Source organism: Salarias fasciatus, chromosome 18, assembly GCF_902148845.1.
Source record: "Salarias fasciatus chromosome 18, fSalaFa1.1, whole genome shotgun sequence".
In the NCBI taxonomy this organism is placed as follows: domain Eukaryota; kingdom Metazoa; phylum Chordata; class Actinopteri; order Blenniiformes; family Blenniidae; genus Salarias; species Salarias fasciatus.
Window position 1 is genome coordinate 27,258,843 of NC_043762.1, and position 26,461 is coordinate 27,285,303.

The following is a 26,461-nucleotide window of genomic DNA, read 5'->3' on the forward strand; positions in this document are numbered from 1 at the left end:
CAGATTTTCTCACAGCTCTGGGTGGAATTAATAACTCCTTTCACTGCGACTGTGAAAGGTCGGAATCAATTTGCTGCATTATTGTTGTTGTTGCCTTCCTCCGCGGCCACGAACTTGATCTCGGCGTTGGCGGTCCTGGAGGCCATGCTGCTGTCCCGGACCTTGTGTTTGAAGAGGAAAGGGAAGGTCTTCCTGAAGGACTTCTGGAAGCTGGCCCCCATGAACCCGTACACGATGGGGTTGACGGAGGAGTTGGCGTACGACATGCAGTTGGCCCACGTCTTGATCTTGTACGTGGCGTAGTTCGGCCGGTAGTTTGGGTAGAAGGACTGGAAGAGGACGAAGATCTGGATGGGTCCCCAGCAGATGGCGAAGAGCAGGACGATCACCACCACCATCTTGGAGACTTTGCTTCGGATGCTGATGGTTCTCTCTGACAGGAGGTTGACCTGAGGATGATATGGCTATGTAAGAATGTAGTTTATCACTTCAGTGTAAAAACTAGCGTTAATCTGGTACGATTTAAACATTGAATGCGTTTCAGCATCTGATTGTCATACAGTTCAGCTTCTAATTTGAAATGTGAGGAATTATTTTGTTACCTAACATTCATTTTCCTCTCATCTCTAAATTTTGTCACACAGGACGATATATTTTTAGTCTGCTTCAATTCAGTCTGACCGGGTGACGTCTTCCACCTCTCCAGTGAGCCGTTGGGTTTATGTGTTGTAGTTATTTGGTGTATTAGGCTGCATTGTGCTGTGATGACTCACCGGTCTGATCTGCCCTCTTGGTTTTGAAAGGTGGATGAATAAACCTTAAAAACCGGCCAACTGTTGACCGAAAACATCTCTGTAAATAACCCAGTTTATGTTTCACCCTTCAAAATGTGTTTAAGTTGAGTTTTGTACCCAGCTCGTTCATCTCTTGTGGGATTTCCAGTCCAATCAGAATATATTCACCACCATCGATCCACTTTTGTCGCTGGGAACTGAAAATATCAAACGATGTACTGATAAAACTAAAGAACAATGTGTTTTTCGTCGGAGTTGAAGGGAAACGGACGGCTGTGGTTGTATTGCTCCGTCTCTTTAGGAATCAGGACAAAGACAGGCGCTGCCTCGGTGAAGATAGAGCAGCGCGTTTCATCCCAGTTTATGCAGTTACAGCGAAGCGTTAAGCTTCTTGTACCTGATAGTTGTTGTCTACGGGCTCCACGGTGGGCTGGCCCACCCTCTTCACCATGAGCGTGTAGCAGAAGGAGATGGTGAGCACGGGCAGCAGGTACGCAGCGATGAACTGGTAGAGGATGAAGGCCCTCTCATGCGTCTTGGAGGGAAACCTCTCCATGCAGTACTGCCGCGGGCCGTACCAGTAGCCCTCCTCGATCCGCTGGTACATCAGGATCGGCGTGGACAGGATGAAGGAGCCTGGCGGGACAAAACAAAAGCCTTGTATTTCTGATTCTACACGCCGTCTGGTGGTACGGGGCGGCGAGAGGAGGCACACCGATCCAAATGCAGACGCTGACGATCATGGCGACCTTGGGCGTGCGGTGGCGCAGAGACTTGAGCGGGTAGACCGTCACGTAGCAGCGGTCGCCGCTCATGGCGGTCAGGGTGATGCAGGTGGCTTGTACGGTCACCTTGACAGAGACAGAAAAGGACGACCGTTCACATGGAAACAGCATGAAAACACTGCCGTCATCCTGATCAAACCTGCGTCTCCTTCTCTTAAAATCATTCAGGATTATTTTTAGACAAAAAATACCTTTAATGAGCCTGGAAATATTCTGCTTTTACTGAATCCTCAGCGGTTTTTTTTTCTCTTTTTTCACCAGTGACACATGAATATAAATGTTGAACCAAATTCTGACCATAGCCACCTTTCAAAACATTTTCAATGAAAGCATGAGCCCGTGAAATAGAAAAACAGTCTAACACAATGGGACCGAGCCTGATATGAGTCAGCCTGGGCACAGGCACTAATAGCTTCTGGCAGCCTCATCCCAGGTCTGCCCCATCGGTGCCTTTCAACAAAACTCTCTGTGACCAACATGAAAGATGAAATAAATAAATAAATAAATAAATAAAAACCTCTCTGCACTGAGGAGAATAAAGTCTTTCACTAAGGAACCCAGAAAAATATCCATCAAAGTGTAGTGTGACCAAAAAAAAATGTTTTTAATGAATTAAATAGATAATATATATTACCCTTCAACCTTAGTGTTTTTAAATGTCTCATACATTCAAGTAATATGAGCTATGAAGAATGGTGATAATTGCAATAGATGATTTGATTAAAATATACAAAAGATGTATTTTCCTCACAGATAACATCATAATTGTTCAGCAACTAGCTCCAGCCAGCCTCGGTAGTAATTCCATTATTTACCACCAGGTGGTGTAAGAAGGAACTGTTGTCTCTGAAGCAAACTAACATATTAGATTCAGAAAGGAGAATACCTCAAACCCACGTCCAGTGAGTACTTTGACCTTCGACTGGCTGTTCTGACGTCATTAAAACAAGTGCCAGTCTTGTTTGTTCTGAATTATTGAAGAACAGCGACATTTGAATAGATCTTCCAGCTCATGAAGCTCTTAACCAGGTTCCATCATATCTTAAAGAGCTGTTATCACCATGGTAGAACGCTTCATCCTGATCTGTTTTCTGGATAACCTCGTGTCGGCTTGTCGTTGTGTCCTCTCTCTTTATTCCGAGTGGAAGACTGGGATCTTCCCACCAGATATCATGGATTATGTTTTCTTGACACTTGCTTCCCCTCTCTGAGTGAATCGCTGCTCGGTAACAGTTTGAGCATCTTTCGTCCTCTGCTCTCGCCGTCCTCCGCCGCTCTGGCAGGTCGTTGCTAATGAGCAGGCCTGCGTTTCCTCCAGAGGGTGTAGGAGACGTGGAAGACCGAGCAGACGCAGGAAGAAAGCTGCCTCAGCGATTAGTGTTGGTCGTTAGCTTATGAATATATTGTTCAATTTAATTTTTAATTAGGTTGAATGATGTTTGATTTAATTAGAGCTCGGTGCAGACGGGGAATGGTAATCACACCATAACTGTAGGATTCGTGTTGCCATAGAAATACTTGGAGTTCAGTCCGCGCTCTCTCCAGTATCGATGCTCTAAACCCAGCTTCTGTAGTTTGATTTATAAACAGGTGGATGTGAAAATCAGGAGATCAAATTTAAGCTGCAGGAAGCACTAAATACCAAATAAACCTACACGCCTTCCGTTTTCTGTCACTCCCAGGACAAACGGATATTTTCACACTTTCAGCTTCTCTTCAAATCTCAGGAGAAAAACAAAATACAAACATATGTATGTTTGACATTTAGTGGAGACGTGAAAAAGCCCCGAAAAACAAACACATTTTCAAAAGCAAGCCCCAAAACAACACAGCTCCTGGCATTTAGCAGTGACTGTACATGAAAACAAGCTGAGGCTGAGAGACTGGCGGCGCCGCTCAGGAGGAGAATCTGCAGCTTCAGATCGGTGGAAAAGTGAAGAGGATTGTTTAGATTTTTTTTTAATTTTTTTGACTAAATTGATTAAAATGAACGCAAGCCTGTAAAATTCTCTTCAAATGATGAAATGAAAAACGTATTGATTGATGGCATATCCAGAACAAGCAGCCACACCTTCTCCTTGATGACGGCCATTTTCCACCAGGTAGTGTTAAAAACTTCCACCGGAGGAAGAATTCAACAAAAATCTGCTTCCACTGCTGCTGAATGTGGCTTAAACTGCTATTTACAGCCATTAATGACCATCATACCTCCCACCACATATTACAGCTCTTCACTCAGTTCTATAAAGCATCAAGAGTTCCATTTTAAAAAAAATTATGTTTAAATATAAACTGTGAAATAGCTCCATATTTTAGGTTTAAATTGTGTTTTAGTAAAATATTAGTTTACAAATCAGGAAAAGAAAATATATGGCATCTTAAAATAATTTAAAGTGAAATCACGATAAAATGTTTTCATTTTTTACATGTTTCATGTGAATTTTTTTTTTTTTTTTTGACTTTTGGACAAAAAAAAGTTGAGTTTGTGTTTCAGCATTTGGAAACCCTGGCAGAGAAACACTGATGCAGGTGTAGTTAGTGTGCTGCACCACTAGTTGGTGCTGCTTGTTTTCCTAATATCACCACAGATCTGTCAGTGCAACTTTTAAAGAAGCTGGTGAGTTTTTTTTTTTTCTCCAGACATTCAAAAGGAGTCACACAGTGTTCCTTGTATTAATTCTCGCTCTCACTTTTTTGCCACTACAAAACACATGAATAAAAAAACGACTGATTAAGCAGGACCGGTGTCCGTTGGCCCTGCTGACGTCTTTCTGGAGACTGAAGACTGTCATTGGCAGCGGTCAGGATTATCACCTCTTGTTTTCTCGCCACCAGCATTTAAATCATTTATCTCTGAGCGAGAGTGGATTCATCTGCCAGATTTCTATAAATACCTGCGGCGGTGCAGCGGAGATAAGGCCGGGCAGAGGCTTAAACACACACCTCAGCGGGATATCAGGAAAGATCTGGGGAAATCTGCAGTCCTGGCACGACTCAGAGACAATCACCGCTCTGTCCCGAAGTTAATCAGGTCCGCTTCCTGAGGACCATGCAGCACATCAATATTTACAGAAATCCTCTGCCCTCTCCAATCCTTAGAAATCTCTCTTAGTATTATTCTCCTCAGCTGAAACGCTTTCTAATTATCAGATCTAATCCTGATCTGAGGCTGTTCTCCATACTAACAGTCACTCACTGTTAGATAAATGTTGACTATTTTACAGCACATGCCAGGTCCTCTGACTAAAAACTACAACCAGAAGAAATATTTTCTGAAATTTTCTTCACTATTTAGTATTTTATCCAGGTATAAAATGAAGTTTAAATGTCTTCCTCTTACTTGGATTAATTTCACAACAGTGCTTTAAGGACATAAGATGTATGTATGTAATGTACATCTAGAAAAACAAAAGCAAAGTAGCTTCAAGGCTGTTTTAGACACAAAGGAGGCACATACTTCAACTAAAGCGATGCATAAAGACAATGTTATGAGTGATTCAGATGCTAAATGCTAAAACCTCTGGTGTGCAGCACAATGCTTCGTAATATTGCAGCAATTAAAATACAATATAGTTGTTAATTATTCTGATCAAAGGCTTGAGACCCTCTTGATACAGATAATATATCTGGAAAAATTAACTGATGATAAATGATGCTTAATATTATCATTTAAGTCAACAGACTGCTTTACTGTGATTAGACTCATACACCCATACATTGAGTATATTTTTTGAGCTGAAACCAAACTAAGTAGCTGCTTCAAGTCAAAACTGTACTTTACTTCAGTTACATAACAAGTTTAAATCGCCCGGCTTCTGTTTTAACTCTCCGGACTGAAAGGTTATCCTGACACTGCGGCAGTGAAGGGAGCCGGTAAAACATCGGCTATGTACTTCTAAGATAATTTTTGCTCTCATCTTCCTCATGATCAAGAACGTAGAGTTAGAGAGAGTCATTAAGTCAGCTGTAGGTCGTGTCTTTACGTTACTCCTTACTGGAATCCTTCAGATCTGTTCTTTAAACATTGATAGAAGGACTTCCATTATTGAGGCTGCTTCTCATTTTCTCTGTTCCTGCTGTATTAAAGTGTGAAGGTCTGTCTGTCTCAGGTTGAAATTAAAAAAACAGCAAACACCAACTGTGTTAAAGCTCAAGATGACGAAGAGTTGATGCATTCAGAGGGAGGGGGAAAAAGAATAATTCACAGCATGCTGCCAGGATTTTCTCCTCCTGCAGGTCTGAAGCCTTTTTACAGGGAGGGATGAATTTCACACTCAGGAGAAACAGCATGTGTGCTATTTTAGAATTACTGTTATCGTTTTCACGAGAAAAACATCTAGTTTCTTGGTTATGTTCTTTTAATAGTCAATAATCAATCACCGATACCCAAACTGACCATAAAGTTGATTCCAACATTTCTATTTGTTCTATTGTGACATTGAAGTTGTGTAAATGTAGTGCAGTCTGGGCCTCTGACTGAGTGAGAACAACATGAAGACACAAAGTTATTTTAATGAAAACAGGCCATCAGAAGATTCCATTCCGGTCCAAAGCAAATTGTAAAAAATTCAAAGAGAACATTGATTTTTAATAAAAAGAGATTCCTCAGAATAGCGAAGGCAACAGAACACAGAGACCTCCTGAGCTGAGATATCAGTGACGATGCCATGAAAAATATCTCCCTCTTGTCCCAAAGCCAGGCTCTCACGGTGAATCTGTAAAAACACCCATAATGCAACAGCAACAGGAGATGTTTTTTAAACATTTCACAGTGTTTCGCACCAGAAATTTTCATTAAAATGGACTTTATATAGGCGGCGTTCATCCCAAACAGTGATCATGCAGAATATTCAAACTGAACGCAGATCAGATGTCGAAGTCTCGTCCACAGATGCCAAATTAGAGCGATTCATTCATCGGAGTGATTATTCCAGGCTAAAACGAGTCACAGTGTCATTTATTAGGAGACAGGAGGGATTCCGTAGAGATTTTATTCAAAATTTGCATTTCTGTGCAATAATTTGTTGATGTTTTTATGTTGCTTATAAGTCCACAAAGTGAGATTCGTCCCTGCAGCCTGAGTTGTTGTATTTTGTGGACTGTGGGAGAAAACCGGAGAACCTGGAGAAAACACGCGCACAATGAGAACAATGAGAAGTATCATATTAATTATGAAAACATTACTAAAGTATGTTATTTTGAGGTACCACTCAGAGCTTTTATGGCCGTCGTACATCCAGTGAAGCATCCAGACCTCTCAAATCATCTGGAGCAAGTTTATTCAGAAACTGTAAAGAATTATTTGCATTTCTACATCTCAGTATTCCATACAAGGAGCAATATTTTTTTTTTTTTTTTTTTTTTTTTTTAATTCTCTTTATTGAGGTTTGTGGACCGAAACAATACAAAATAGAATCCCACCTCACACTTTTTTTTTTTTGTCTTCCACAACTGAACACATAAGAACACACAGCAGGCATCAGACAGAAAACAAATAAATATAAAAATAATAATAAAATAATAAAATAAATAAAAGCACAAACAAAAACTCCAACAGTTCACCCCTCTACACCGCCAGCCTCAGTACGTCTCAAACTGACCGGAACATCAATGACCCATCAGAACAGGGTCCAGTCCAAGACATGTCCACGATGGCCACATTGTCCAGAATGGGTCGCCATATCTTAACAAATCCTTCAAAGTTGTCATGAAGCGTGTAAGTCAGCTTTTCCAGAGGGAGTATTCTCAGAACCTCCTTGTACCAATCCTCCACTGTAGGGCTGTCCTTTGATACCCAGAGTTTAAGGATTGTCTTTCTTGCTACATACAAGAGAATTTCAGTCAGTTTAGCATTATGTTTGTCCCGAGCATTGTCCACTTTTGCTGCCAGAATACACTGAGATGGGGTGAGTTCCAAGCCATATCCCAACAAAGTAGCAACTTCTTCCTTCACGTCAGACCAGAAATGTTGTATTTTACAGCATTTCCAAACCATGTGTGTGTATGTACCAATTTCTGAACAACATTTAATACAATTTGGAGAGCCAAGTCCAAATCTGCTCCTCAGCAGTGGTGTACAATGGAGTCTGTGTAATATTTTGAACTGTGTCTCTCTGTCTGTATTACAGCTCAGAATCCTATGAGTGTTTTTTATAATTGAAGTCCACACCTTCTCTTCTATTTGTTCCCCTATATCGTTCTGCCACTGCTTTCTAATATTGTCAGTAGAATGATTAAAATTTAAGCCAAAGGTTTTGTAAATCTGAGAAATAAATCTTTTTGATATGGGTTGTATAAGAAGGTCTTCCAAAAACGTATTTTGAGCATGTCTGTTTTTAGGTATATAGTGTCTTATTTGTAAATAGCGGAAGAAGTGAGACTGTAGTAAAGAATATTTGCTTTTCAGGGCTTCAAATGACTCCACTGCACCTCCCTCATAGAGTTTGACAAGCCGGTCCAAGCCCTTTTCATGCCAAAATTTGTATACAGCATCATGACATGATGGAACAAAATCTGGGTTCTTCCATATCGGGGCCAGAAGAGAAAAATGATTTTTAAATCCAAAACAGCTCATCATCTTGTTCCATGTGTTCAGTGTGTTTCTGACAATGAAATTGTTTTGAACCTCCAATTTTACTTTCTTGTAGGTTATAAAAGGGCAGTTTTTTAGTGTTAGGAGGCCACAGTTCCAAGACTCCATGTCAATCCATGTATTTGTAGGTTCCGGATTCACCCATTCATATATATAGCGCATTTGTGCAGCCCAGTAATAAAGCTGTACATTAGGGACTCCCAGCCCCCCTTGATCCCTAGCTCTCTGAAGTTTGCTAATTTTCATTCTTGCCTTTTTTCCCTGCCAAATAAATTGTGTAAACATTTTATCCAGATTTGCAAACCAGCTATTAGGGATGGAATTTGGCAACATTTGCAGCGGGTACATCAACCGAGGTAATATATTCATTTTCAGCACACTGATCCTGCCCAACCAAGAAACTGGTAAACTTCTCCATCTATCCAAATCATCCTTGATACGTGTTACAATTGGTCGTAGGTTTAATTTGATCAGTTTTTTGAGGGAAGGACTAACTTTTATTCCTAAATAAGTAATCTCCTTGGGTGACCAATAGAAAGGGAAGCCACTAGGTGGTGCAGATCCTGCCATAGCACCAATAGGCATAGCTTCCGTTTTTGATAAGTTCACTTTAAAACCTGATACATATCCAAATTGCTGTAGACATTCCAGTACATGTGGGATAGTGGTGTCAATCTCAACTAGATAGAGAAGTACGTCATCTGCATAAAGCGATATTTTATGTTCTGTGCCTTCTATATTAAATCCCTTAATCTCTGAGGAAGTTCTAATAAGCTCTGCCAATGGCTCGATAGCCAGTGCAAACAAGAGGGGACTCAAGGGGCATCCTTGGCGGGTTCCACGCTCCAGTGAGAAAGAATTTGAGCAGTAGAGGTTAGTGATAACAGCTGCTTTAGGGGATAGATATAACAATTTTACCCAATCAATGAACCCCGTGCCAATTTTGAATTTTTCCATAGTGTAGAAGAGGAATGACCATTCTACTCTGTCAAATGCTTTTAATGAATCGAGAGACACCACCAAACCCTTCATTGCTTTTTCATGGGCTAGCTGTATTACATTCAGGAGTCTCCTGATATTATTAAAAGAATTCCTTCCTTTAATAAATCCTGTTTGATCAGGTTTTACTAATAGTGATATCAATGGTTCAAGCCTCAAGGTCAATACTTTGGCTAGGACTTTTGCATCGACATTAATGAGCGACACTGGCCTATAAGACGCCGGGTCTTCAGGGTCTTTATTCTTCTTCAAAATCAAACAGATGTTGGCCAGTGACAATGATTCTGGCAAATGGTGAGCAGTGTTAAAACTATAGTTGTAGGTCCTGCCTAGATGGGGAATAAGCCTGTCCTTGAAGGCCTTAAACCATTCCACAGGGAACCCATCTGGGCCCGGAGCCTTTCCACTGTGCATTAGAGTGATTGCCTTTAAAATTTCTTTCTCCTCAATTGGTTTCCCCAAAGACTTTTGCTGTTCTTCTGTTAAAGTGGGTAATTTAATTTTGGAAAAAAAATTATCAATTTCTTCTCTGGTGCTTTTATTTTCAGATTTGTATAGTGATTTATAGAATGATACAAAGACAGAGCTAATGTTTTTCCTATCAAAATGTCTTTTTCCTTCCAAATCTCTAATCCCTGCTATAGTGTTATGAGTTTGTTTCTGGTTGAGCAGTCGTGCCAAATACTTACTTGGTTTGTTCCCATATTCGTACAATCGTTGTTTTTGATAAAATAAGAACGTGGAAGCTTTCTCATTAAGAACTGAGTTTAGTTCTGCTCTTATCGCCTGTGTTTTAATAAAATTTGTCTTAATTGGGTTGGATTTATGAGCTAGCTCTGCCTCCTTTAAGTCTTTTTCCAATTTATTTTGCTTCATCATCAAAGTTCTTTTTCGATGTGACATATACGATATGGTAAATCCTCTAATGAAAGCTTTAGCAGATTCCCAGAGATACTCAGGATTTGTTTCACTATTGTCATTTATGTCAAAAAATAAGTCTAGCTCTGCCTCCATTTTCTTTTTAAAATCTTTGTCATTAAGAATGTATGATGGAAATCGCCACCTCCGTGTGTTAGCTGTAGCTTCACATATGTTAATTTCTAAATAAACTGGGGCGTGGTCACTAATATGAATGGATCCTATGTTGCATGTATTTACTTGTCCTGTGATCTGTGGTGGTATGAAAAAGTAATCAATTCGAGAGTAGGAGTTGTGTGGATTCGAGTAAAATGTATAGTCTCTGGCTGATGGATTTAATGTTCTCCAGATATCTATCAGATTGACATCATCTAACATTTTAACAAGTGAGGTAGCCATACTGACTTTTCTATGTGCATCTGTTGAAGTCCTATCTAATTTGTGATCCAGACCACAATTAAAATCACCACCCAACAGTGTCAAGGGACATTTGTACTCCTCCAGGTCTGTTCCTACTTTAGTCCAAAATGAAGAGGATGGTGGACTCGGGGCATATATATTCATCATAGTAATCTCCACACCATAAACTGTACCGTGAACAATAATATATCTGCCATCCGGGTCCTTCTTGCATGCTTTAAGTACAAATGGGGTAGCCTTGTGTATCAGAATAGTAACTCCTCTGCTATTAGAGGAGAATGATGAGAAGTAAACCTGGCCCACCCAATCCCGCTTAAGTTTTATATGCTCTTTGTCGACTAAATGCGTTTCTTGTAAAAAAGCTATCTGTATCTTTTCTTTCTTGAGAAAGCTTAGGATCTTTTTGCGCTTTATGGGGTGATGGATCCCTTTCACATTAAAAGTGCAGAATTTAATGTTATTCATACTTGACATATCATTTTTCTCCTCTGTCCCATGATCATGTCCAGTTCAGATGAATGTTTTTTGATGGTGATGGGGTGCAAATAACAAAACTGAAATACCCTTAACAGAGACAACAAAAAACTTAAACTTACACATACCTGCTTTAACCCAAACTTACTTATGGGGCTCATGTGAAACCACATACTTCGTAACATTTTTCCTCCTTCTTAAACTCCAACGCTAAAATCAGTAGGATGAACTAGAGTTTCCCAGACCGTCTGGAAAAATACCTTCAGAGATAATATGCTTCAACTGTACTTGCCCCCACGAGAAGAAAAAAAGAAAAAAGAAATTGTACATCTTACATGCAATAGATAATAATAACTCTTTTCAAAGGGGGTATATGTCCCCGAAACATAGGGCATAGCCTCTAATAATCAGGCCAATGTCTTCAGCATTTCCTCAATATCAAACATGTCACCAACTTGAACGACAAATATACATAACGTTGCTGTACTCATGTCCATAAATGTCCTTTCCGCTGTACTCATAAACTGAGCACACAAACCAAACTGCATGCGTGCTCCAGCACTTGCATGTATCCATTATGCGTGGTCTTTGCGCATCTCCTGAACATACCTCTGTGCCTCTGCCGCCGTTTTGAAGAGCTGGACCTTGTTGTCATGTGTGACGCGCAGCACAGCAGGAAACAACATCCTGTAGGAAATCCCCAGAGCCCGAAGTGCCTTCTTTGTTTCCAGGAATTCTCGTCGCTTTTTTTCCACCGTAGGTGAAAAGTCCTCAAAGAAGTGTATGCGATTCCCGGAGGCGGAGATCTCCCCCATATTCCGCGCGCTCTGCATGATCAGCTGTTTATCCATGTAGTTATGGAGACGGATGTAAACAATCCTAGGTCTCTCTGATCCTGTCCTGAGCTGCGCCGGGCTGCGGTGACATCTGTCCATCTTGATCCGGTCGTTTTTTACTTTAAGATTCAGAATCTTTGGTATCCATGTCTCGAAGAATTCTTTGGCGTTGTCGCCCTCTGTACGCTCTGGCAGGTTGACGATTTTTATGTTATTACGTCTGGACCTGTTTTCTTGGTCTTCCAGCCTCTGGATGGTCTCTTTCAGGCGTGCCTCAGTGTGTTCAAGTTTAGCTAGCAGTTGAGACGCTGTATCTTCCGTGTCGGAGATTCTTTGTTCCGCGTCCTCCACTCTTTTCTCCAGAACTTTCACGTTCTCGCACACAGAGCTTACCGACTTGGCTATTTGGTCAAGTTTAGCGTCCAGAACGGAGCTCAGTTTAGCGAACACACCTTCACTTATCTTCGCCACCAGGCTGTCAATTTCCTCACCTTCCGCCATTTTATCGGAGTCAGGGGCTTCTGGCTGCGGCTGAGTTTTTCTTGTTTTCGGTCGTAGAGTGCGTTTGTTATCCGGTGTTTTCGCCCAGAGTTCCCGCAGTGACATTACTCTCCTGTTTGCGCTGGTTTGACAGCATTAATCTACCTCTGAAATGTTCAAAGTTGCATTGGGCCCGGGAGCTCTGTTCAGACGATCCTACTCTTTCCGCATCACGTGACTCCTCAGGAGCAATATTTTAATTTCAACTTGATTTAGGTTGATATATCGCCAAATAAGTAGACTTATACGTGTTTAAGCAACTAAACATGTTTTTTTCACTTAAATTCTGTGATGTTTAGATGTAATAGTAATATTTCAGCTCTGTGTGCATGTTCATTACAGCAACAGTAGAAAATGTCATTTAAAGGATGAACTGAAGCAGCGGTTTGAACTCTCTGTTCAGCACAGGGCAGAAAATGACTGGATAAAGAGATGGAGACGCATTAGTAAATCCCCACTCTGGGTTTCTCCAATTTGTGGTTAAAGCGATACTTCAACATTTTGGCAAATTGGCCCATTTAGGGCAATTCCCTAGTCATTTAGAACAGCATACTTACTTTTTTTGTGAGGGCGAGCTGTTGTTTATTCAGCGGTGGGTCTGAGGAGAGCTTCACGGCGGACACAAAGGAAGTGGACGGTACAGTTGCTTCCCTCGTCAAACTCATCAAATACACAATCCAACAACCCTAAAACACTTTGGTGGACACGTTATAATCCGCACATTCACTACGCTGTGAAATATTAATGCAAAATTAAGAGATTGAGCGTTTTTTGCGAAGATTGCTAAGACGAAACTACTTACTAAACATGGCGTCTGAGCGTAGTGATCTCATAAGAAAAAGTAGTTCCCAGTATTTGCTTCAATGTCGTAATGCTACAATATTATTTGTTGGTGTTTCACAGCGTAGTGAATGTGCGGATTATAACGTGTCCACCAAAGTGTTTTGGGGTTGTTGGATTGTGTATTTGATGAGTTTGACGAGGGAAGGAACTGTACCGTCCACTTCCATTATGTCCGCCGTGAAGCTCTCCTCAGACGCACCGCTGAATAAACAACAGCTCGCCCTCACAAAAAAAGTAAGTAGGCTGTTCTAAATGACTACCGAATTGCCCTAGATGGGCCAATTTGCCAAAATGTTGAAGTATCGCTTTAAAGGGCAACTCCGGTTTTTTGACACCTGGACCTTATTTATAGGTGTGTGCATGCTCATATACTCACTCAGACAAACATCCTGCAGCTCGGAGTCCTTCAGAGGTTATTTAGATCCAAACGATGTAGCCGCACTAGCGGGGTGCCACAGCAATGGAGCGTTAGCGCGGGACATAATCTCTGCAAAGTCGCTCATTTCGGCTGTATTTTTCCTCCATCGGCGCTGGGTTGCCTTTCGGTCGGAAGGGGGGCCTCCGGCGGTGTCCCGCGGCCTGGCTTGGAGCGCGCATCCACCGGGCGGCGGAGATCTGGATTCTCCCGGCGAGAAGAGAGCTCCGGCCGTCGCGCGTCCCGCGGCCGGCGTGGAGCGTGCATCCGCCGGGGAGCAGAGATACACTTCCTCCCGGCGAGGAGAGAGCTCCGGCCTCGGCGCGGCGCGCCGTCGCGCGTCTCGCGGCCGGCCCGGAGCGCGCATCCGCCGGGGAGCGGAGATCCGCATCCTCCCGGCGAGGAGAGACATCCAGCGGCCCAGCGGCCGCGCGTGAGCCGTGCGTCTTCGCCGGTGTCCGGAGCCTCCGTGGAGCAGCTGAGGGCCGTTTTCCAACTCGGCCCCTGGAAGTCAGACGCCGGGGCACCGTGACAGCCGAGGCCGACTCAAAGTGCCTTTCTGCTGGGGAGAGGAACGCCGCAACGTTCCCATCCGAGCTAATTGTGGCTAAGTTAGCGAAAACTGTCAGCTCTTCAGCTGACCCACCTGAAGACGGTAGACGAGCTGACTTTATGATAACACTGGCGATGGATGAAGAAATACAGCCGAAATGAGCGATTTTGCAGAGATTATGTCCCGCGCTGAAGCTCCATTGCTGTGGCACCCCCGCTAGTGCGGCTGCATCGTTTGGATCTAAATAACCTCTGAAGGACTCCGAGCTGCACGATGTTTGTCTGAGTGAGTATATGAGCATGCCCACACCTATAAATAAGGTCCAGGTGTCAAAAAACCGGAGTTGCCCTTTAAGTATTTGATCCAAATGTGCCGAAATCACAACAAATCAGATAAAAACATGAATAATAATTGGCATTTTCTGTCATGTTGCTTCATTCCGGCCCATTATCTTTCGGTTTTGTTTATAACATTTTAGGTTTGTGTAATTTAGCATGTTGTCATCTGAGAGACAGAAAATTAAAAATGAACATTTTAATGTCTGAACCTTTTCATTGAAACTGTTTCAGCTCTGAAAACATCCCTGTTTACATCAACTCACCGTTAGATGAGACTCTTCTTCTGTATCAGTAGTATATGTAACTTACTGATCTGCTGCTGTGGTCGTTTGCATATTAAAAAGAGCTCCTGTCATGGAAACAAACGCTTGTCCTGCTTTCACCTCTTATCTTTAACCACCTCAGACTGAATTCGAGTGTTACTTTAATGTTTTATTCCGATATATGTAAATCTCTGTAATTGAATTGCTTGATGTCTGAACAGATTTATGCAAATAAATGTGAACTGAGGCTTTCTGTGCAGAGATGAGTCTCATCTTGAACTTTCCAGCTGGCAGAGATATAACATAAAATAGAAAACAGAAGCGGACCACCACAGCATGAACGCAAAGGCAGCAATTAATTCGTTCACTCATATTATTGACCTGTTTTCTCAAATAAGACGACTAATTGTTACTTTAACACTGCAGCTGTGATGTTTTACATGTTTGATATTCCCCATTAGATCCATTCATTTGCATTTATGTCGCAGATTGTGCTGTAATTTTGACACTGAAGCTCGCTGAAGCGGTGAAAAAGGTTCTGGCGTCGCTGACGCCTTTCCTCCGCTGTGTATTCTATCGATAGATGGACTGAACAGGGAGCAGGCGTCAACGCATAAGTTCAGCTGGCCTCTCCTGCTGCTTCTCCTCTCTTGTTCTTGCTGAACTTTTGAAGTGTTGCTCAAGCAAAAGGCCTTCATTTCTCTGAAAAATGTGTCAGATTAAAAGCTTTTCTGTCTCCAAGTTGCAAAAAACATCATTAAATTTCTAATGCGTACACCGAATAATAAGTGGAGTTTTGGGAATGTTGGACTGATTAAGAAACTTCAGAAAAGTTTCTTCTTCACCGAAAAACGACGATTCAGACACACCGGTCCTCATAAACCCCTCAAATCAAATTTCCAACACACTCGTTGAACTTCTCTGGGGCTCCGCTTCACTTTCGAGAGTCCGATTTAATTTTCTAATTCACTGATTGAAGCTGAGTTTTTCTGCAGTTTGAAGAAAGAAAAAAAACTTTTTAAAGATTTTTGGACTCAATAAATACGACAGTTATTACCCAAGTGTGGGATGTGAGAGTTCACAAAACAAAACAGCCTGACTGAGTCCAGACATCGTTCTCTGTGCTCATATTTGCTTGTTTTCCATTAATAAAACGATGACAGCACCGTTTTGCTTTTCAGCGTTTGGTTTTCAAAATGTTGCCGTGTGAATAAAAAACTTTTCTGAAGCAAAAATGCAAACATGATGCGTTTTCACTTGAAATGTTGTGTAAAAAGGACATTCAGCGGCATGTGTTGCTTGAAAAGGTGTTGCATATAATGAGACATTGTGGGGGGAAAAGTTAAGAAGCTAACAGTTTCTTATTCGTCCAGATCACAGGTGTCGCAATCGATCTTTTTTTAATGGTCCTGTGAGAAGAAGCCCCAATAAAAGACACTAAAAATCCCACAATCCAGTGTAATTCCTGCCAACTGCAACCCCGAAGCTGCAAAAGGTAGAGGAGCTGCAGTAGAATCTCACATCCCTGCAGGCATTTTTCACCAAGGCGAAATTCCAAAGGGAAGCTGCTGTGAAAGCAAGTTTTACTGTGGCCGAGGAGATCAACAAATCAGGCTAAACTGTATGACGAAAGCGTCGTTTATCCAGACAAACACAGGCATTCGCGCATGTAGGCCTCAGCAGAAACACGGTTGATAATTGGGTTTGTGAGATTTGAAAACACCGTTGACTGAAAGAGAAAAGGCTTTGCTGCAGACTCCCTGGCTGCGGATGAAAAGACACCACTGACAGGATCACGATAACAGCAACACCTCATCAGTCGGGTAAAACTAACCTGTCTCTCGACGGTCCAAACCAGCTCACATTCCCTATTAGTGGATGATCGATCCGACGCTTGGTGAACTCTGCTTCACGCTGATAGGAAGAGCCGACATCCAAGGATCGAAAACCAGCGTGGCTGTGAATGACTGGCCGCCACAAGCCAGTTACTGCTGTGGTAATGTTTGAGAGCAACGAAAGGAGAGGATATCTTTGAAAACATATGTAAAACTGTGACCGACATGAAACCGCGATGCGACACACTGGCTGGACTGACAATAGCGATGTGTGGTGAAAGAATTGGACTCGTGGGAAAGATGCGCCCAAAGATTTCCGCCAATTTCAGTCTTTCTTGTGAGAAATTGAGTCTGAGTTTGGCGATATGCCTCATCATACGGGGGTCCGCTGGTTCAGCTGGGGAAAACTGCTCAAATGATATTTTCAACTGCGTGAAGAAATCTGCAACTTTATGGGCAGTAAAGGGAAAGATCCCACAGATGAAGAGTGGAAATGTGAGGTGGCGTTCCCGACTGACATAACGGAGCATCTCTGCGCTTTAAATCTTCACCTCCAGCGACGGGAGCGCGTAATAACTGACATGCAAGATGCAGGGAAGGCATTTCAAGAAAAGCTGCACTTGTGGGAGAAATGGAACAGGTGTGCCAATGCGGTTTGGTTCACTTCGCCTGTTGCCAGGTATTGCTGAACCAAGGAGCCACAGTTTTCCCCACATGCCTCATTTGCTGAGAAACTCGGCGCACTGAGTTCCGGTGGCATTTCAGAGACTTTGAGGCACAGAAAACCAACTTTGAGCTGCTCCGCAACCCATTTGGTGTCGACGTGGAAGCCGCACCGGTGGAAGTGCAGGCGGAGCCGATGGAGCTGCAGTTTAACGGGACACTGGAGGAACAGAGTGCGACACCGCGGGCCCACTCAGAAGAGATGCCTCAACGCAAATCCTGTCTACGTTTGGCAGCACTTACCTGTTTGAGCAGCTGTTTTCTGTGATGAATTTGGACGAGACGTCACACAGGAGTCGTCTCACCGATGAACACTTTCAATCCATCCTGAGAATCTCCACAACACTGAACCGAACCCCAAACATGAACCAACCTGTCGCCAAGAAACGATGTGGTGAATTTTCCGTTGGGTGACAGGCAGCTCATTACCCGGACAGGAGCTGCTTTTTAGAGCTCTGGTGAAAGGTGCAACTTTTCAGGTTTCTTTGCTTTGTCTAGATGTAATTAAAGCCTGAATTTGTGTCTGGTATTTGATCCTTCCTCGCTCGGTGCCTGAGGCTGGGAGATGAAACGGTTCATACCCTTGATGGTCAAGTTTAAGCCGGTCGCTCTGCTGATAATCGCATGTTATCTTAAAACAAGTTGTTGTTTATGGTCTTCCGGAGTTCTGACCACCGTCAGCATCCCGCTGTCAGCAGCAGAGCAGTTTCTGGACAGAACGAGGAGATTTTCCATCACACACCCATACGAAGCCGTCAGCACTGAGACGGTCTTTTCAACCTCTGAGGGAAATACAGACATTGTTGGACCGGATTCAGGAGCTGTCATCAGTTCAGGTCTCTGGTCCGCCACAGAAAAGCAGGGATCCAGGACAGGAAGTTGGGTTAGCCACAGCTCTGGGGTTTGAGGACAGGTGTGAGAAAACCCAGGATCCAGTTTCAACACAAGACCAAGAAAGTTTAGCTTGTTAAAGGTGCTGTAGGCAGGATTCCGCATCTCCACCATCTTGCTTAGGGTTACCTAAGCAAGATGGTGATTTGACCCATCTAAGATGTCGATTTGAAACCCAGCACAGCCAATCCTGTCCTGTTTTCTCTGACATCACGCCCTCACGCAAGTTAAGCCCCTCCCACAAGAACGTGCGACGAACGCCCCTCGACCAATCACGGTTAGAGCCTCATGGGCTCTTCTGATTGGTCAAAGATACCTGGAGCGGTCGAGATTCCTTTTCAGCTCAGAACAGAGACAGATGGAAACGCTGCGCCCTCGCGGTAGTGCAATTATGCTACACTCGTAAATGACTATCAATGGATAGTCTAATATTTAATCCAAAGAAAACACAGAAAAATTAGCATTGACTAGCAAAATCCTGCCTACAGCACCTTTAATGATCGTCCGCAGTGTTTCAGGCAGAACCGAAACCCATGAAATGATAATGTGTTTTAAGAATAACTCCTCTGCAGATGGGTAAAATGAAAATGGACCAAAAAGTTGTGGAGCAGCTCTTCCAGGAACGAAACCTGCCGCTCGGTCATTTCACACCATCTGTAGTTCTCTTCAAATCCTCAGCCAGAGGACGAACTCTGACTCTGAAGCAGATGGACACGAGTCTGGAAAGCATTTGGCATCCATCCCAGCCCCCACGCCACCTCAGTGAGCCTCTCCGCCAGAAGACAGCGGTTCGGTCAGCGCTGCCTCCGGTCCACAGCAGAGCTCAGCTCTCCCGACGTCAGAGCCGGCTCAGATCACATTAACAGCCTGAAACACACCCAGACCATCTCGAAGGCTGTCAAGTCAAGAAATGAGATGACACCCGCCTCCGACACCCTTGCCCCGGACCGCGCTGGTCCTCCAGAGACCTCATGAGCCGCTGAAGCCAAAAAAGCTTTTAATGACCTGTTAACGCCTGAGCGTTTCCCACCAATCCCACGCAGTGAGGTCTGAACCAGGTGAGGCTCCTCCTCCATCATACGCCCCACAGGCCTCGTGTTCGATGCCTCTGCTACGAGAGAAACTGCATTCTGTCTGACAGATGGTCTCTCATCACTGTGAATTTTCTTCCCTATTAAAAATTGGAAATTACAAAGTGGTTAAATTTCTCAGTACTTTAAACAAAACCAAGATTCAGACATTACACAGGAAATGACTTTACTGACACCTTCTGCCAAAAAACCATGTCCATCTCTCCCCAAACGGTTCTCAACTCTGCCACAGTGAAAAATACTGAGAATGTCAGGAAAGAAGTTACGATTTCTGCTGTAGTGGTTCTAGTCTTATTATGTTGTGCAGACAGAGAGTATCATTGTGTTTTACAAGGTGAGACTATTTGTCTGATGTTATTTGAGGAAAGTGAAGGTTCAACCAGGTAAAAGGTGTTCTTTTTATCATTTTCTGTTTTAGAAAAGAAAACACAAAATGTGCAACAAATTGCGCAAAAATGCCACAAATCTGATACAAGTCAACACTCCTAAAAGCACCATTGATCATGATCATGGTCTTCTTTGTACTGGCTCAAAAGGTTCAGTTCAATTGAATATTTCACAGTTAATTCATCTGTAAAGCCACAGCTCAATAAAGTGGCTTGTCTGTTAGCAGATAAACCTGTTAGTTGATGTAAAGTTTAGATCAATGTAATATTTGAGCAGAGAGGCTAAAATACATCAACCGAGACGACAAAGTCTGCTCTGTGTGGTATGGTTTATGGATGTGAAGTTAAAATAAAGAGAGAGGCGTTCTTCTCTCTGGATGTAGCCGTGATATTTACTAGACACTGGTCAATATTTCAGGAAGTGTTTCTACGTTTGTATCCCATGTTCCATAGTTTTCCAGAGGCTCCATAGTTCTTTGCTTGTTGACTCATCAGTTCATTTGAAACAATCATCTCTGGACCATCGATAACCTCCACATGTCCTGTGATGGATTTTTGTTGCTGGATGAATATTTTTGCGTGCACTCATCAACTAAATGTCAAAAGGCTGAAATCAGACAGGTTTAATATCAATTTAAACTTTTTCTCACCAAAAATATTTTGTTTATGAATTATTAAAGTTCAAATTACCTTCAAGTTATTAAAACACCTTTTGTTAAATTATCATAGTAACTCCTTAACAACAGGGATATCAGGGATCTTACCTTGTCTTCGTTCTCCCTGATGTATATTTCTGAACTCTGACAGATTCTGGAAACATATCTGACACTGTTCCTGAACTCATCACAGAAAGCCAGAGGGATGCTGGGATGCGAGGCAGGTCGGGCGGGTTGCCAGGTTGTCAGGTACCACGACCCATGAAATACCACCGACTCATTTCACTTTAAAATCAGGTGACAGTGGGAGAAATTACAAATCAGAGCAGGGCAGGAGAAAGGGTTAAAAACTGCAAGACTCCCGCATAAAACAGGAGCGTTGGCAGGTGTGCCTGACCTGGAGTCTGTTTCATGACCACTTCCTGGACCTGAGGGCCTCAGAAACTCACATCCCGCTGCTGACTGGATCAAAAAGCCTTTTACTTTGAAATGACCAACCTTTATTCTTGGAATTTCCCCAGATTTATGCCCTTTTTGTCTGATGTTTCAAGTGACTTTTTTTGTCAGAAATGTTTCACGCTTACACAGCAACATTTTGGAAATGATGTCTGTTTACATGGAAACAGTAAACAAATAAAGCTGTAAACAGCATTGGGCGGCTCCTCGCCTCCTTGCTGATTAGCGATCCAAAGCATGTCCCACTTCCTCTCTCCCTCTCGCTGTATCGTGGACACATCAGGAGAGGTGTGTCTGGGCGGAGGGGGCGTGGCCTCTGAGTTCATGTAGCCAGATTTACTATGTTTAGGTTTTATTTGCCAAATTTAAGGGTTGTCAAATTGAACACATTATATTAGGTACAGAAATTGAAGATGACCTGCAGTAAAACCACAAACGCAGACATGTTAATGCTTGTGTTCAGGATGAGGCTCGGTGGACGAGCCTCCGCAGCAGCCAGAAGCAGCAGGACCACCTGGTTCAACCATCAGTGTAATCAACAGAATCACAGAAGTCAGTGGATTGTGTTGGGAATTCAGCAAAAAGCAAGTAAATCACAGAGACGCAGACGAAGAGCTTCTATTGATCGGTGCTGATGAGGAGAATTGTTGGCAAATTGCAGGGAACTCGATTTAAGCAGGATTATAGGACTGAAGCAGATCAGAGAGGAAAGACGAGGCAAAGCCATTTAAAGGTGCAACAAACATAAAAGACAGACTGACTGCACTCTGAAGTGCAGGAGCAGCTTTCGCTCTGAACAAACTCGAGTTCACTGACGAGCTTTCTGAACCAAGTGGAGACATGTGAGGGAAGATTGGCTCAAGCCAAAATAAAAGGCATTGCAATAATCCAGTCAGGACATAATGAAATAACAGATTACAGCCCCAAAGAGCCGCTGTGTGAGAAAGAGGTTCATCTTTGAGAAGCTGTTCGAGGTGATAAAGCTTCACTTTTTCTTACAATTTAAAATGAGTGAACAGAGAAAAAACAGGAGCCTTGGAGCCAGAAGACACTGCAGCCGAGCTGAAGAGTCAGGCGAGGCTCCAGAGATGCAGGTCACAGACTCCTGGTGTCCACGAGGAGAGAGTCCCCTCAGTCTCTGGTCTCAGGCTGGTGTCTGATTGCTGCTTCCTGCCCTGATGTGTTTCACCTGTGCCTGATTATGTGAGTGTCTTCACCGGGGACAGCGCACAACTCCAGCTCTGTGTTTCTGGGTGAAAATCCTTCCAGCATCCTGCTACCTCTTGAACCTTTGTTGTTGTTTTTTTAACCTTCTCTTTGATCAAATCTGGGGGCCTGATTAATAGTTTCATGAGCAGCAGTTCTGTGGGCATTTTTTAAACAAGTATCTGTCCTTTTATTTAAAATAAAGCATGTGAGAATTTCAGTCCCTTTTTTGAAGACACTTATTTCCTTTTAGATTATAACTGAAGTAAGATATTTTGTTTTACTTTTCCCCGTCTCTCAGTCTTTTAGTCTCTCAACCTCGAAAGAAAAATCTTGAGACATTTTCCTTTTGAAAGCTGTAAAAAATCCACTGCTGTCATTTTATGTCTCGGGACTCTGGATGTGAAGGCATCAATGGCTGCGATTAGATTTGTTGATTTTTCTGAAGACAGGCTGTCGCCTCTTTCAAGAGTTTCTAAAAACTGACTTCTTTATCTGATACGTGTGAGCTGAAGAGCTGCTCCAATCGATCGATCGAAGGATTTCAGAAGGGTAAGCCGAGTATGAAAACCCAGAGCTTTGAGACGAGACAGTTGGGATCATGACTGATGGATGATGAGTGCGTTTGTTTCTCTCACCTGCTGCAGAAAAGCGACAAACTTGCACATGAAGTTGCCGAAGATCCACCCGGGGAGCGGGTAGAGGGTGGCGGTGAAGGGGACGCAGCACACCAGGAAGATGATGTCTGTGGCAGCGAGGTTCGCTGCAGGGGAGAGAGAGAGCAGCGGTCAAGAGTTTGACTGCAGGGTCTGTGGGATTAGATCGCTGCTTGGAAAAACTGACACAGATCCTCACCTTTCCTTTCTTTATACCCTGATGAAAATTAAAATGGATTTCCTCACAGGGATTAATAAAGTCTGATTAATTATTCCATGAAGTCTGGAGGCAACAGGTCTCCCTCTAGTGGCTGTAAAAGTTATGACATGTAGAAGATGAGATAAAACCGAAAGCTGAGAGGAAAAACCCTTCTGAGTAAGAAGTAGGATTAAAAAAATGAAGAACCGCAGGAATGTCCATTAAAGAGCGCCCCCAGTGAACACTGGACGGAGATGAAATTTTAGATTCTCTCTTTGTCCAGTAGTTGCAGTGATCCAGGGAAGAGATGGGTTATAAAAGAATAGGGACGCTGATAAAGACCAAGCTTTGGTCAACTGTGACTGATAAAAGATTCAGGCCAAGTTCACACAACAATGTTTCTCGTGGAAATACATCGTTTTTGCATTTTTGTTTCAGAAGTTTCATGTTTACACGGCAACATTTTGAAAACATTTTCCATTTTCACAGAAAGGGCAGAAACACTGAACACGATGAAGTGAGCTTGCCAAGCCAGCAGCTGACGCTGTTGGTGGTTTTTATAATGGAACCTCACACGTGCACAAGCAATATGCTGTAAACTCTAAAACTACCAAGTCCAGGAGGATATGGACTGGGAGTCATGACACCCTGCAGGGTGTTTTCCCTGTTTCCCAGTGTTGTTTCCTCCTGAGTGACTCAACATACCACCTGGTGGCACACACTGGTATTGCAAGATGAAGGAACCTGCCTTTTTTGACAGCACACAACAAAAAGCTCTTCTGGATGCCACCATGAATATTGATTTGTCTCATTTAGTCATCTTTCTGACTGAGAAAGTTGATTCTGCAAGGAAAAATAGAACAAATTGTCCTCTCGGTAATTGACAGTCTGCTTCAGCGGTGATTGACTGCAGGAGGTCACACAGAAAACACCCACACAAAGAATTGCTGCCAAATGGGAATCACGGATTCAGCTTCACCTTGCCAACCCGGTGTTCTCACACACTTGCAAATAATATTTAAAATAATACACAACCACAATCAGATCGTGCATAAAAAACAGGCTGCAGTGTTAAACTCAGTGAGATTTATTCTGCTCTGCCCCCTGCCCTCATTTATTCTGCACTCACCGTTTCCTTTTTATTCCTCCGGTTAATCTGATCACGGTATATCTGTCTGGGCATTATGCTGAAGGTGGAGGCAGGTGGTGGTGGGGGGGGGTGGTGGAGTTAATCACATCATGCTGAATATTAAACTAGCATCATATTTTCATCACAGAGAAAGGATTCCTGTATTAAATCACGACTGACAGATCCAGGTGGATGATTCCCTATTTTGATCCCTGAACTTGATCTCGGTGGATCATTATGTGACAGCTGGAGTCGCAGCCTCATCGGATGTGCTTTATCCGCCTGAGACGGAAGGAGGCAGCAGGACTGACGCACTCCCTCACTGATACTGCTTAATTAAAAAAACTGAAGAAAAAAAAGTGGCTTTGGGGAAAATGTAAAGGTGTTTTTCATTCCAGGAAAATGTGAGTTTGAGCACAGTTAAGGAAACCTGAGCTTTTTCCAGCATCTCTTTTTGATTACTTGAAGATCCTGACTCCCCTGAGCACGAACAGAAATGATAAACCTCCTCAAATAAGCACAAATGAGGGCCACATTAAAGCCGCGAGCTCTCTGAGAACAGGATTGTCTGCTTGCACAAATTAATAAATGTGAATTGCACGCAGCGGCGGTCTCAAAACACCACGCAGCAGATAATTATTGTGCCTGATTTTCTCCAGAGTGCCCTGCAATACAATCAATTTGCACCCGGCTGCAGATCCAGACACGTCTGAATACCTGTGTCACCTAAACGGTGTGTGAGATTTAAGGAATTTATTCAGTAAGTGTCCAGTCTGTCCGTCAAGTCTCAGAAGATTAAAAAAACATCTTTCCATCACAGAGACAAAGCTGGAAAACTGATTTGTACACAGGTGAGCAGACATTACGTCAAAATTCATATTATTGCTGAGAAATGTTTCGCTCTGAATGTGATTTACTGCCAGTGTTGTGGCAGCTTGTTCTCACAGAACCTTGACCAATGCTGAGTTTCCACTCTCCAGCTCTTTCTAGCCTTGACAGCATCAAGTGGCAGCTGTGTGGAGCAAAGTCACATCAGAGAGTGAACAGTGTGTGCAGCAGTTTCCACGCTCCATTTAAAAACCTTTCAGATCACGTTCCTTTTGGTTCAGTTACTGATGATTATTACTGTCTGAGTTACGCTTTTTTCATTTCAGGAAAACCAAATGTTACACTGTGACCCGATGTGTTCCAACGTGTCTTCATTTTTCCAAAGATGAAGTCTTAAATAACTTTTTGGGAATATTCCTAAACGTGTGTGATTTCATCACAAAAATGAACAGCAGCACCCCCTAGTGGCTGTACATACGACCGACATTTTACTGTCGTTTCTGTGTAAACATGTTGTTTTCAAAATGTTGCCGTGAAAATGTGAAACCTTTATGAAATGAAAATGCAAAAACGACGTGTCTTCATTTTAATATTGTCTTGTAAACAGGGCCTAAATATTAAAGTCAAACTTTATTGACAGCCTTTCTTTTCATCACGTTTCAGTTGGAACTTCAACTCAGTGTCAGATTTATTTATAACCTGAAAACACAATAAGTCTGAAGAGGAATATTTAAGAATACTCCGAGACAATCCATCTTGTCTCTTGGCTTCATCAACTAATAGATTTGGGCTGTTAGATTTAGCAAATAATGTTCTGATACTAAGAAATACCTCTAATAGCTTTTATCAGATGCTGTAAGTCCATTGAAAAATACATTTTGGATAATTGCAGACGCTATCCAGGAATGGATTTATGTAAAATTTGTGTTAAAGTGCTTGTAATGATGAGTCTACTGAATAATAATTAAATTGCTGTGAAGAATCTTAAGTGCAGGAAATGTGATGTTTGCAGGCTTATTTTCTACATATAAGGATCTTCCTCCATGATTTCTGCATTTTTAGTCAAAGAATCTAAATAATGCACCTCCGTTAATGCATTTTTAATGCTTATGGATCCCAACAGCTGCTGCCAACAACAGCTTCCAATTCTTCCAGAGGTCCAACATTAAGCAAAGTTTGCAGCGCGATGATTAATCTCAACATGTGAGTGTAGCTCGATCTGATCTGAATGTTTAATCAGTGTGACGGGGAGATTGATTTCATCCTCTGGGTTTCCTCCTTCACCCTGCGCACAGCACAGAGCTGCACTGTAACTGTTGATGATGTGTTTGAAGTTCATGACTGATGATCCCGACCGGGACGAACTCGAGCCTTACCGATGTAGAAGTTGGTGGCGGTCCTCATCTGCCTGTGTTTGGAGATGACGTAAATGACCAGAGAGTTTCCCACCAGTCCCACCAGCATGATGAGGGAGAAGAAGAGGGGCACCAGCCAGGCGTCGGTGAGGAACGGGTGCCGGTCCTCGTCCTCGTCCTCCTCCTCGGCGCCCCGTCGTCCCAGGGAGTAGTTCCCCTCGGACGCGTTGAGCCAGCCGCGCTCGGTGGAGTTCCACGGCTCCTCGGAGGACGAGTACAT

General features: G+C 42.9%; 1 protein-coding gene across 1 annotated transcript; it reads right to left on the minus strand.

The window, feature by feature from the left end:
• kiss1ra (KISS1 receptor a) lies at nucleotides 1-26,461 on the minus strand. Its single transcript, XM_030115504.1, has 5 exons — nucleotides 26,203-26,461; nucleotides 22,653-22,777; nucleotides 1,510-1,645; nucleotides 1,192-1,430; nucleotides 1-449 (listed from the first exon to the last, which is right to left on the minus strand). Exons 1-5 carry the CDS (start codon nucleotides 26,459-26,461, stop codon nucleotides 66-68), a joined length of 1,143 nt encoding a protein of 380 aa, XP_029971364.1. The 3' UTR covers nucleotides 1-65.